The 14,135-nt window shown below is 38.6% G+C and overlaps 1 protein-coding gene across 1 annotated transcript in view; it reads right to left on the reverse strand.

The window, feature by feature from the left end:
* Positions 1 to 3,228: 3,228 nt before the first annotated feature.
* Positions 3,229 to 14,135, reverse strand: part of ANKRD31 (ankyrin repeat domain 31) — a 69,357-nt gene continuing 58,450 nt past the window's right edge. The window contains exons 26-27 of the mRNA XM_075136744.1: positions 13,260 to 13,457; positions 3,229 to 3,508 (exon numbers count right to left, since the gene is read on the reverse strand). Of these exons, the coding sequence (XP_074992845.1) occupies positions 3,357 to 3,508; positions 13,260 to 13,457 (350 nt within the window). The 3' untranslated portion in view covers positions 3,229 to 3,356. The remainder of the gene's footprint in view (positions 3,509 to 13,259; positions 13,458 to 14,135) is intronic.

The following is a 14,135-nucleotide window of genomic DNA, read 5'->3' on the forward strand; positions in this document are numbered from 1 at the left end:
CAGGCAGAGGCCAGCGTTTTGAGGTCAGGCTGAGCTGCTAGGCTCAGCACGCCTGCTGCTTGGCTTCGGTGCGAAATTTGGAAGCCGCCGCCAGAGCGGAGAGCATCTGTCTGCTGCCGTAGCGCAGACCTTGCAGCTGGGCACGGCTGTGACAGCTCGGCCGAAGGCTGCTAATGGCTTAAGCCACTGTAACCGAGTTATATGTAACCATATGCCTGAGCTCCTTCCACAGAAACGTAAGTGAAATCAAAGGGACACAGCTGCTGGACAACTCACCTGCGGGCCACTCTGCTGTAATAGTATTGGTGCAGGTGGTAAAACTTTCTCCAGAGGCAAAGCCAAAGCCTTAGCAACAACAATGCCTCCCCCCAACAAACAACCAAAAAAAAAGCCCAACCCAACCCCCCCCAAACATACGTATATGAAAAACTTAGTTCTTTGAATCCTGTTCCATCTTTGAAATGTTTTATTCCCTTCCTGTGTCATGTTCTTTTCTTGATATGGCCAGAAACATAATTGTTCAAATTCCAGATCATCTTTATGATTTCCTACCCAACTGGTTACTTGACTACTGGGGACCCAGAAAAAGGGCCTGAATCTCATATATGCAGTTGTTCATTCCCTCGATCATTCAAACAGGGTGTTTTTCTCCAGCTAACATTAAGGTTTGAAAACCAGAAAAAAAAGTCTTTGCCTCTGTGTCATAATAACAAAACACTTGCCAACTGCAACTGCTCCAAGAATTTATTCAGATTCCTATGGCAACATTATTCTGGTATCCCTTTTGCCTCCGCCCCTCCTTAGTTGCATTCCCACCATCAAAAACCCAAGGTGTATTTGCGCGTTACAGTACTTTAACACCTTTCCAAAGCCAGCCTTCATTCCCATGTTTCTCTTACCTTAACTGCTCTCGCTCGTTATAGTTCAGCTTTGCCTGAAAAGAATGTGCGGTGTTTTGTGCGGATCCTCTGCCTAGAGTGAATTTAGCTCTACCCACATCTTTGTCTTTATTTCTTTTCTCTTTTCCCCGTGTCTCCCCTGCTTATACCTTTCCACAACCTCTGGCCTGTGTTATTCAGGAGGCCAGCTTATCACATTGGTCCCTGCTGGCCTTAAAATCTATGCATCTCGTGTTGTATTGTCTGCCTCCCAGCTGCTTATCTTCCTTCTCACTCTCATTCTTTTGTTTCACTCTCATTCTTCCTCACTGGTATTAATCTTCCGACTGATTTTTTTAACTCCATCTTGGCAATATATAAATCTGTGGAAATATGAATCTGAATTCGTGGCTTTTGTTCACTGCATCATCTCTTTCTCCTCTCATTCACCATCTGAATATTAACAGCAGGCAGAACGCCAGGGGGTTTGTATTCTTTGCATTGTATGTCCTTTTTACTTTAGCCTGCACCACACAAAATATGTGCTAACCCACAGCCTAGGAGCGGAGAAGGGGTTTCCTAAATAAAAGAACTGAATCATGGAAGGAGCAGGAGGGGCTGGGAGGACTAACCGTTGCTGCTTGCCCCGTGTAAGCAGAAGCTTCATTACTCTGCTGTAGTTAGGATCACTAATAGCTGCCTATCTTCGATCTGTGATAACAGCTTACATTTTTATGCAAAAGTACACTAAATAGCATAAATTTAAGCCGAGAAAACAAAACACCCTATCCATTATGGTACAACTTTTTGCCATCTCTTAATGAATCTTTACATTAAGAAAAAGATTCCAGTAGGGAAAACAGGGAAAATTCACAGTTGTAAGAAGATTTGGGAAGTAGAACCCTACATTTGTAAGTCATATTAAAACATACGTTGTCAAGCTAACACCTTTCTCAAGATGCTTATATACAATACAAATATTGAAAAAAAAAACCTGGTAGCTTACATTTACAAATAGCATCAGTAAGAGACACTGGTTTTCATCTAACACTTTACATTTTCACTTCTTTGCCATGCTTGAATCAATCAGATTTTTTGTCACTGTATCTTAGGATTGCCTTAGGTCCTGTAATCACGTTAATATAATGGACTAAAAGTATTACTGTCAAGTCCTCCCAGTTTTTATACATTAATTTTATTAGACATCTTGTAACAAAGAAAAAATGTCAAACAAACGTGTAAGTAATTCAGTAGCCATTTAAACAGGCAAAAGTCTCTCACTTTTCAGTGAAAGTGTAGTATTTGAATGAACATTTCCTTTAAACCAATATGCCTTCAGGTTTGTTTTGCTGCAGCAGCTGTAAGACTGCTCCATTTTCTGTGTAGAAAGTGACCTTTACTAAATACCTGTCACTCAGTAGCCTTTAACCTTTTTGGCTTCCAGGCAGTTTGCATTTCGTTATCCTTACAGCCCATCAGGCTCATGCATCCTAGGGCACAGCATTAGCTCCCTGCACAGACCGCTCTCTCTTCCCTGAACCACCTTCTGTTTAAGACACTAATCAAATCTCTGCAGAACAGCTCTTTGCACTCCAAATAGCTAGCTGAGGTTGTTACGTATCGACAGGAGGTATTTCTCATCCCATTCACTGGAGTCAGGAGTAGCAGGTGTTATTATTTCATCTCTTCTCATAATCCAGAGAACGAAAAAGCAAGAATGCCATTTGAATGCAGATAACTCTCATGACAGTCAAATATGTTATAAATATGCTACTGAGGCAGATTCACACATTATAAAATTAAAACAAATAGAAATCCTCCGGAGATCGGGGTGAATATCTAAGATATTTGTGTTCCACAAACAGGCTAACTGCATTTCTTGCCATATGCCAGCACATTTTCTGCCTGTCAGAAAGACCTGGCTGGAACATGAATGGAATTTCCCTGAGCACTTCCAATGGCTAAGATTCCTCTTCTAACCTCTCCCAGCACCTGCCCCCTTCTCAAATGTTTGTATATATCCACACCACATAAAGCAAAGCTGCTGGTGATTTTCAATGCTGCCCATCTTGACTTTTTGCCTAACACACAAACACGTGCAGCCATTTCTGATAGCACGTGCTCAGGCAGAGCGGTTCCAGGTTTAGGTGTAGGAAGTGACTATCGATGTTGATAGCAGTGACTTTCATACAAAATTATCAACCTGGAATATAACTCACAATGAGCACCAGTGTATAACTGGCCTCGTCTACTTTCCCATTTCTTAATCTTTCAGAACAAAATTAAATATTGACAGTTATCCCTACCTGCTACAAAGTACTCCCCAGTTCCTCGTTTACCCAAACAATCTTTCAGTCCATTCCAAGTGCTCGGCAACTGATTTATCAAAATGGCAATAACAAAGCACTTAGTTCTAAAAGCTCAAATGTTTACTTTTAAGTAACGATGAAGAAAAGAATGTTAGCACTCAAGAAGTCTCTAGAATCCAAAACTTTCACATCCTTTGTAGAAGTTCCAGTGCTTTTCCATTACAGGGCACGGTAGAAACTCCTCTTTATGTACCATTACTACCTCACTGAATTGAAGAAAATGTGTCAGACTTCCAACTGAGTTGAACTGGACAGACGAGCCTGCTGAAAATGAATGCAAATGATTACAGTGTATATAACAGTAATGGAAAGCAATCGCTGGCACTATTATCTAGAGAGGTGTTAACAGCTTGTTAGAACCATGTAAGCATTAGAGATCCCTAGGAATCTGTAGTGTGTCCTAGGAACCTTGTGGCATAAGACCCCAGCAATCTTACCGGTATCTCTCACTTGCACCCAAACTTCAGTGAGGCAAGGGCAATACTACACTTCGTGATGCTCAAGGTGAGCAGTCAACCAACCGTCCTGGCCATTTCCAATGATGTAACAGGAAAATGCAGTTGTTCTTCAGCAATGCTTGAATTTCACGTATTATGTCCACGAGTGGGTAAGTTTAGTGTACTCCCCAAAATTAAGGAATCCCTCTCGCAGAAAGTGCCCTTCCTACAGTCCCAAAAGGGGACTATATAAAAAGGCAGGCGTATACCTGTATACAAGAAATTGCAGGACTTGGGTATCTGCAATATTTAAATATCTGCCAGACTGAAGCAACTATTGCAATGCATAAACTTAGGGCACTTGTGTCAGGGTAGGAGAAGCTGAACTTTTAGTTTTCACTATTAAAATCAGTAACAAAGTAACACCAGTAAAGATCCAGCAGTAAGAAATGTTACAAGGCACTTTCTTCTTAACAGCCCAGACTCCAAAAGGCACTTACAATTGTAGTTTTCAGAGTTACTTGCTTTTGTTCATCTTTTGTCCACACTTTCTCCCTTCCATACCCTGCTATTAGAAGCGAGAGGTCTGTGTTCAGAAACACAAACGCAGAGCCTTGTGCATGAGAATGTATGTTGTTCCACGCCCATGACATCCACAGCAAAACTTCTGACTCCAGTGAGAACAGGATTCCATTCAGTATCTGGCACCCTCAGCGCATCTTCAGTATGCTCGTGCCATAACACAGTACGTAATGGAACGAAAAGCACGATCTCATGCCTAGGGTATATTTAAGTATCTTGGACTTACAACAAAGACGGGCAGGCTGAATACAAGTCCCACCCGAGAAGTTACACCACAACACTCCTCACAGAGTCTTTACTGCGTATGAAGCGGCGGTCAGTCACACCAGAAGAAGTCAACTTACACAACTCACCTAGAAGTGATATTTCAAAGGGCGTAAACAGGAATGCTTGGATGGGAAGTCACAAAATAGTTTTAAGGACACCTTCAGGTAAAAATGATCTTAAAAGTAAGTCTGGGAATTTTTTAATAAAATACACTGGCAGAAACTGAGCTGAAACATTGTCATTAATACTGAGTCTATGGTGACATGACAGGCATGACTTCAACCTGTTTTGATTTGCTGCAAAAAACTTTTTTGTCCTGAAATGTCCACATTTGTATGTAAGTACAGAAAAATTTCTTGGCAAAGCCTGAAGTTCATTTAACATCCCATTTTGCGAGATCATAATTGGAGAATACACATTCCTTTCTTGCTTTGGAAATGCTCCTCTCAGAACTCTCACTGCAATATTCTAACTTATTTACTAAAAATTCTCAAGTCAAATTTGAAAGTGTAATGAAGATATGACCAAATAAATCTATTGAAATAACTTTTTTCAGCAGTTGACAGCTTTCTTTGTTGATTCCTTTGGGTCAAATTAATGTTTTACCTATTGGATTAAGATATTGTAAACTAAATATCAGCATTCTACCATAAATACAACTTTACCTGAGTGAATAATTAAAACCTCTACTCTCTCTAATCTCTACTTTTCAGTAATTTAGGTAACAGTCAACAGTTAGCAAAAGCACAGTAATTTATACATTCCAGAGCTGTCCTCCTCAGTTCTGACATCAGTGTTTGATATCAAAATTTCTATATCCATAGACAATAATTTCCCCAGTAGGGATGGATCAGTATTTGAACATCTGTGTTTCTTCTTCCATATTCTGACACAGCCAACTGATGTCCTCCCCATTTCCATTTTTCTTTCTCAATTCTTTTTCCCTTTTCTCTCTCCCTTTTCTCACTATTGTTTTTAATCTTTTAATACCCACTTTTATGTTTCCTTTCTCCCTTTTGCTGTCTATTAACTCTCACCCCCTTAGAAAAGACCAGCAGCGTACAGGCTGTAAGCAGTGGAGAAAGGCTCCCACACTGCTATCCAAAACTCATCTTAGCGCCTGAGGTACAGAAGAAAGCTTAGCAAGGTAAGACGCACACAGGCGGGGTCTTTCTCTGCTTTCCTACCCTTGCTGTCCTGTTAGGTGCTCTCAGTTTTCTGCCATCTTCATGAACTACAAGATAAAGTGTCAATCAGTATCAATATCAGAACAAACTTTTTTCACATAAATCTGGGGAAAACACATGGCCTCTTGTCGACATCCTGCTTGCCAATAGCTTTTCTGTCTTTGTTAGCATCTATTTTAGCCTTATAGTTTTGAAACCATTCAAAATGTGTTTCAACTTGTGTTTCCATTTGTGTAACAGATTTACAAGACCTTGTCTCTGTGGCAGCGAAGAACCTGAGAACTGTATTTAAGGAGAATTCCCATTAGTGGCACAACTATATAAATGTCAGACCAGAATCTCCAGTTGCATAATGGAGATTGCCACTTCTGTGCAGAGTCACCATTCTCTGATCATTAAAATAGCCCCTGAAAGATCAGTTTTTGAAAACGGCTATCCCACCAGTATCCTCCTTACTTTTTCCAAGCAAGAAAGTGCTGGAACTATCCAGAGATGTGGTTAAGCATTTTATAACTATTTCACTTGTGTAAATTACTTCTAAAAGAAATTTAAATGCTCTTGCAGTTTAAGCAACATATTTGAGTCAATTTACATGTATCAGTAAATCCGATTTCAATACTTCTGTAAAACAGGTAAAGATTATTATCACATCCGAGGGAAAGCCGAACTGATTTGCAGTATCTGTGGCAAAATCACAGGAGATGTTATTCTTCCAACTCAAATGGATCTGGTTCAGTGCAGATAGTCTAGACACAGGCCACAGATGCATAAGCAAAAAGAAAATCTGAGAACAACACACTTAAAGGTGATAGCATTTGATCTACAGTGCCACGAGGAGATATTTAGATCAAAAACCTGTCTTAAGAGCATTCAAGTTCCTTGGGCCTTATCCACGCTCCTCTCAAGAACTTAGAAACAGAGAAGTCACAATCCAGGAGTCCCAAAAGGCATTGTCCGTTCAGACCAAGTAAGGTCTTAGAAATGACAGCCAGCACCTCGCATAAGCAACATTTTTGGATCCTCTGACTCTTTAAAAGGCTGCTATTGAATTGAGGCACATGAATTCTGCCTATGCTAGTGGCAATATTGAAAATAATAACTTTTCTTTCAGCTGATCAAGACCTAGTATCTTGGGAAAAGAAATGTCTGTGGTTAGATTGTCATTGTAAGACTAGATCTTTCTCTGACAAAATACGATTCTTCCATGGTAATTTCCTCCCCCCCCCCTCAAAATGCCTTTGCTTTTTGCCAGGACTCTCCACAGTTCTTGATTCACTTCACGAGATATAGATCTTAACTCTGTTTTCCTCCTGTGAATGCTGGAGTCCAAGGTCTCTGCCTTTACAAACCAGCCAGTAAGGAGTGATCTTTTTCTAACAATCAGACACACCATGACAATGAGGCACCTTAAGTTAAGGTGTCCATCCCCTGAAAGATACAGGCCAGCAGGGATTTTGGCTAATTGCTTTGTGATCCTCTCTGTCTACCCCCATCCCGATTTTGAAAGTACTTCTTCCCCAAGAATTAATTTATCAAGTGATCCTAAATTACGCGTGCTGCATTCTTCCCATTGGTAGTTAACAACCCTTCGAAAAAAATTGAAGGTTACTCATAACATCTTACGAAATAAATAAATCATTTCAGTTTGGAAGCTACCTAATGGATAGGTATAATGACCAGATACTTCATAGCACAGCTATAACAGTGCCAGAAGGACTCAGAGCACCTTCTAATAGTTCTTTAGCCTACAGTTCTTTCCTTCAGATATCAGACATGACTCACCATCTGCAGGTTCAGTTCATCATTTGCCTATAACTAGAATTTGTATAGCAATAACATGGAATTTAATTCATACTTTCACAAATAATTATTCTATTCTGTCGGTTCTAGATAAAATGCTAAATTTGAGAAGGTAACATTTCTTCCTCCACTCAATAAGGAATAGTATTCCTCAGAAGTTCATTCTTTCTTTTTGTCCTCCAGTGAGACTGGCAAAAGCAGAAAAAAAGATTAAGTATCTAAAATCATTCTTCTTTGAAAGTATTTCATAATAGCGGCCTTTATTGTTACACTCTGTATCTACACAGAAAAAGGACTTGCAGGCATGATTAAAGATCAAGAATTCATGCCTTTTATTCTAAAGCATCAGTTTCAAGGTTTATGCTGATATCTCTTTTAATTATTTTATGTTTCAAGTGGCAGGATGTATTGTTTCCACATCACGGACCTGAAGATGTTATACTTTTTCGAGATACAGTTAATAGTAAATCCTTCTGTTTCTAAATGTTTGAAAGATGTACAACATTAATAATACTTTATAGCTTGCTTGCAAGCATTGCCTAGATAAGTGATATAAACACAATATATTATTCCCCATTAAAACTTCTGCCTACATCATAATCTTATACAGTAACTGTTTTTTCTCTTCTCCTAGATACATTGGGTATATGCCTGTAGCCAGTAACAAATACTTTGTATGATATGATACATTCTGAATTATTATTCTTCAGGGTCCTTGGATTCGTGTATTAAGATATTGTAAGTTTTTATCTAGCAATGTGGGGAACTCAAAACCTCCAATCTATTACAGAAATCAATCAATGTTACAATAACCTACAGGGAAACAAGAGAACAATTTAAATCTCAGTGGCTCTTACCTTCTTTAGTATAGCTGTGACATGATTTTTTCCTCAAAAGGTGACAAAAGATGGACATACATGCAAATACCAATTGATAAATGTATACAGCCTCCCATAAACCAATCACTTTATTTCAATATCAAATTACCAAGTTCAACAACAACAAATGCGTTCACTAGTACCGTTTATTAAAAGGCACTAAGATCGCTTTAAAACAATTCATAGCGGACTATTTCTTGGTGTGACTAGCAGGGTGCAGGTTTCCACCATACATTTCTTTCTTTTAAAACTTATTATTTTGAGTTATTATTGTACACTTGATTATATAATGGTTCACTTGTATGCTCATTTGGATGGAAAATACATGGTTCTCTCAAATTATTTCTAACCATTTTAGAAAACCTGAATTTAATGTGCCAAGATAGTGGATAAGAAGCAGTTTCAGGGTCAACCTTGGATAATTAAAACCAGAACACTTTAAAATTCTTGCAGTTTATACCACACTGAGATGCAGATTGGAAGAAACAGAGGACAAAGTATAAATCAGGTTTCAGCTCGGTCAGAACAGCTATCTGATAGAAAAACCAATAGCTCATGTTTTTCATGCACTGGCAAAATCTACAGGAGCTGTGACTCATTCAGTGGGTTTTATGTACAGCCTCAGAACAACTTCTAGAGCCTTCTCCAAGGCTATTATCATGTGGTGACTTAAAGACTGAATTGTTTTGTTTAGGAGCTTTGTCCCAGCTTCGTTAAAAGTCACTCCTGAAAAAAATAAGATAGAAGCGTGATACAATCTGAACGCTCACCAAGGCAAGATCATCAGGTAGTCTCCTAAATGCTTTCATTTGACATTACCAGAGTGTGGTGTCAAAAAAGTCTGTCTTCTCTCTGTTTCAAGCAATGCAGCAGCTGAAGCCACTGCCTCTTGAAGCTTGCTGTTTATCACATTGCCTTTCATTTATTGCTTTCATAAGTAAGACAAGAAAAGATAGATATGTTCTAGGAAGATTATCTACAACAGTTCTGTTTGTCTTAGTGTTCTCTCAGTCTCCATGGGACCACCAAAGCAGATGAAAACATAATAGTGCAGCTGATGAATTAAGAAGATGGGTCAGTTATCAAAGGATTTCTTTTACAACTTGTTTCAAAAAGTAAAAAGGCCAGAAAGCCAGTGTTTAAAGCTCTTGACTAGGAGTCAGTTTACTTACTTTTAGCCAGGCTTCTTACGGAAACAAGGTTTCTCTACACAACAAAAAGAAGCAATGGTCATAAGTTTTAACAAGCAAGATTCCAACTAGATATATGGAGAAAAAAATTCACCATGAGCATGGTTAAGCACACGAATATGTTGTGCAGAGGTCTTCTGGAATGTCGATCCTTGAAGATATTCAGAATTTGACTGGACAAGGCACTGAGCAATCTTATCTAACTTGGAAGTCAGTCCTACTTTGAACAGGAGGTTGGACTAGAGGCCTCCAGAGGCCCCACCATAGATTACATTAGTCTATGGTTCTGTGCAATCACACTGTCGCCTAGTTATTTTTGAAGTCATTTGCCAGTTTCAGAAAAACCTGATTGACAGATAAGAAATAAAGACATTAAATTCTTAGAATTGGCTGCCATAGCATGTAGTCCTTGAGAGCTGCTGCTTTTTTTTTTCCCTTTTTGGCCTCCTAAAAAGTGAATTTTGTTTGGCTCCTGCCGGCCACATAGCTCAACTCTGAGTCAGTCACATGATATTCTACCTTCTACCTTGCTGATAGACAAATAAGAGCAGGTAGAGGATTTTGGAAAGGAAGAGTGTGCAGGTGGAGGAAGCCTATCCTTTAGTTATGGTACAGAAAGTTACTGAAAAATATAGCTTTGTAAATTCTGCTGACAGAACTATGTCCTTCTCTGTAAAATATGTAATTACGTAAAGCAAATGCCCGGAACTTTACATACTGGAAAATACTTTTAAGTATTTTGTCTGCAAGCCATAAAGAAGAGAAAACAGTACAATAGCTGCACCTTGAGATACTTCTGAGATTATGGACAGAAGTATTTGTCTACAATCTCACTTTGCTTCCAAAATACAAAGAATATATAGTTCATCTCCCTGTCTTTTACAGTCACATAAATGGGGACATTGTGTACTTGATGAATATTCTGCTATAGGTAACAAGGAAAGCACAGATGCTAGGGTTTTGATTTTGTGGTGGTTTTGGGTTTTGGGGTTTTTTTGTGGTTGGTTTGTGTTTGTTTTTTTTTTTTAAAGCACTTCCAAGTACTTCTCCTCTTCCGTATTATTATTGCCACTACTGATGGTGATGATGAGCCACTACTTCAATAATACCCAACCAAAAAAAATCAGATATACAGAATCAAGCTCCTTTAAGTCATGCTATTTTGTTAAACACATAAATAAAATTAAACTTGGGGTTCTCAGTTTACATCTTGACTTTTGAATCATTAAATGACATTCATCATCTTTTCCAGCTTTCCTCGAAAAACATGAAGATAAGAATAGTAGAGTTTTACAGTAGTTTCTGACATAATTGTCTGAGCCTAAGCAGAATCTGTGGCTCTGAACTGGAGCACTATGCAGCACAAAATATATTGCAAGCTTGCAAGAACAGGTAACATTTCTTTGCATTATAATTACATGGAGCTTTAAACATACTGCAGGAAAAATATACTACAATGGGCTAGATTTGTTTGGACTAATACCAAAGTAATATCTTCAACCAGTTCAAAGACACATATGAGATCCCTCTTCTGAGGAGTTTACAATTTAAAGTCTAATGGAACATTCTTGCAAATACGCACATGCGATGTTTACTAGTAGCCCAATTTTACACCTATGAAGGAGGTATTGAAATACATAATAACTTGGTTTCACTTCACTGGAGCAATTCATTTGGATTTAAATATTCTCCTGCCAGGTCAGCAGTTTCAGCATCACAACTTTGTACTGGTGTACAAGACAAGAAGATAAGATTGACTAGCAAGAAAACTGAAATTAATTACTCTTCTATCATTTTCCAGGACTAGCGAAGCCCAGGAAGTAAACTAGTTAAAAGCCAATTTATGCAGCTCAGCTTTACATTCAGAATTTATTTAGCGTGAAGTAAAGCAGCAATGGCATTGTGTATCTGACCGGTTCTTTGGAAACAAATGTAGAGGGCAAACAAATACAGCAAATCCATCCATGGGCTATGGGGCTTCTCATGGCACTTCCAAAGCTTCGTTTAAGCGACTCAATGAAATACTTACCCTGAGACACTTGTTTTTAAAGGCATTTCCTTCTTAAGTAGGAGTCTGATTTTCATAGTTTGCTTTCAAAAATATTTTTGGTCAGACTACGAAACCTCAGAACTGGATGCAAAAGGTTTGGCTTCTGTAAACTAGAGATGTGGAAACTGGGCTGGTGGTTAAATCTTTTAAAGGTTACACTGCATGTTAAGCAGTTTCTTCCTTCAATATACAGGGTAATTGTAGTAGATATAAACAAAAATGTATATATGGAACAACATTTCTGTAAATTTCCAACTTACTAATTTTTATTGTATTATGAATGTTTAATTTTGCATAATCCACACATGTCTGTTAACAGTTACCTTTGGCTACAGAATGACTCTACACTCTTGCTATAACAGTTTCCAGACAGGATTGAGCACTTAGGTAACAGAGTGGCAAGGACCATACATGCTACAAGACCATTATCTTAGTTAGTAGTTATAGTTCTGCTTACCATATTTGAGAAAACATGAATGCGGCTGTTCATTTGTTCAGCAGAGAGACATAACTCCTACGAGCCATAACCTGTGCAACTTTTCAAATCATATCAAAGGGCAGTTCAACCTGGGGTTTTTGATACATAAATGTGAATACAATCTACTACACAATCTGTTTTTTGTAACTTTAAAGACCACCTCCTTCCAAATATTCTGCCCTGGCATTTAAGATACTAAGTCTATTTGCTTCTATTAAAAAACGAAAAAAAAAAGAAGAAGATAACAAAGCATTTTCTGCAGAGGATTCTCAGCTCCAGGGTTTACTTCATCCTTTGCATTGTAGCTGCAGGGCCTAGGTATCGACTTGCAGAAGCATAAAGAATTGCTTCATAGTGTGGATACACTTTCAGTTTACAATGGCAGACACTGATTAGGCACTTCACCTCTGATTTGCCTCTTACTGTCTCTCACAGCAGACCTGACTCAGCACTGTTACCCACTTCAGTGCAAAGTGTTACCTGACACTGGGCACAGTGCGGGGCTAGAGCTGACCACTCTGCCTTTGCACTGTGGTCCATCAGGGTCATCCCTCTGCGGTGTAATCAAAGGTGGTAGAGGCAAAAATACTAAGTCAAAGTGCAGTAAGCACTGTTCAAATTGTACGAACATTACGGATTGGGTTTAATGTGCAATCAACATAAAACTGTAATACTGAAACCACAAAGTTACAAGCTCAGTCAACTCCCCAAAGATCAGAGCATCTTCAGGAACATTTACACTTTTCTCTTTAAATTAGATTACATGAGATTATTCAGCAATGCTTTTGTATCATATTTCTCCATCTAAATCCAGAAGACATTTGTCTATGCTATTATTTTGTGGAAACATTTAACCGAGTACTTCAAGTTATATGGAGTTATTTTGTTAACTACATCAAAATAGCAAAATGTTTCTAATTTGGACACAGCAGAGTCAAACATACCGAGCTCTGAAAAAAACTTAATTATTGGGTCATTTAGACCAATTTAGCCCATCAGCAAAGTCATGATTTTTCCCCAGCACTCTTCCCCTCCCCCACAAAAATCAATTCCATGTCACCTACTTTCTTTTTCCTTTTGTATCTGTTGTACAGCCCTTGCACCCACCATTAGGTTTTTTAGGCAGTTAAAAAAAAGTCTTACTTTTAAATTCCCTGGTAACAGCTGCTTCTCTTTCAGCACATAGCAATGTTTTCACAACTTCTGTTTGTGGCAAGGATGGGGTTTTTGGCTGCATATTGCTCAGGTCAAAGCTCCCATGAGGCTGAGCAATAGAGGCAGTACCAGGACTCTGATGGTGCTGGTTCTGGTTGCTGGGGTCCCTCGTGATAAAATTCTTTCCTGAGAGCATAAAAAGATCAAGACAATTTTGTTCTAGGAACAAACAGTATCATTTAACACTGGTGGTTTAATGGTTTAATCCACAGCGCAGTTCTGCTTTTTATTTTTCTTAAAGGTAAACGCTGAAATTTTCACTTAGGCTTACACCACCTAACACATGTAAGGGCAGACTTTCCTCTGCTCCTTTACCAGCCCAGCTGTAACTGCTGTAAGATGATTGAGGCATTCTCTTTTTGTAAAATATATGTCTTCCTTGGCAAAATAACATTAGATGCCACACAAATTTAACTTGAAAAGTAGCCTACTAAATATATGTGTGTTTCACTGCTTCCTTCCTTCACTCCAGGAAAACAGAAACATAAAATACCACATATGATCACAGCAAAACTATTCTCATTCGCTTTCATGGAATCTTATTGCTCATCTTATGCTAGTTACCTGAAGTAATACTAACATAAACCTTCTGAAACAGCTCCCATGGTTCAGCCACTAAGAAATCATCTGGATTCCCTTGAAAACACTCTTTATTCCACACAACTTTGGTGTCTTTCACAACTAAAGGTGAGCAAGAGTTGTTCTAATCTTTACAGGTGGTTAATGGTTATTAGGGGCAGTAAGGGATTGCCAGAGCACAAGAATTGCACTAGTCATGTCGTTTTCCCAACACCATCTTCCTGA

This window comes from Calonectris borealis, chromosome Z (genome assembly GCF_964195595.1).
Source record: "Calonectris borealis chromosome Z, bCalBor7.hap1.2, whole genome shotgun sequence".
NCBI classification, from domain to species: Eukaryota; Metazoa; Chordata; class Aves; order Procellariiformes; family Procellariidae; genus Calonectris; species Calonectris borealis.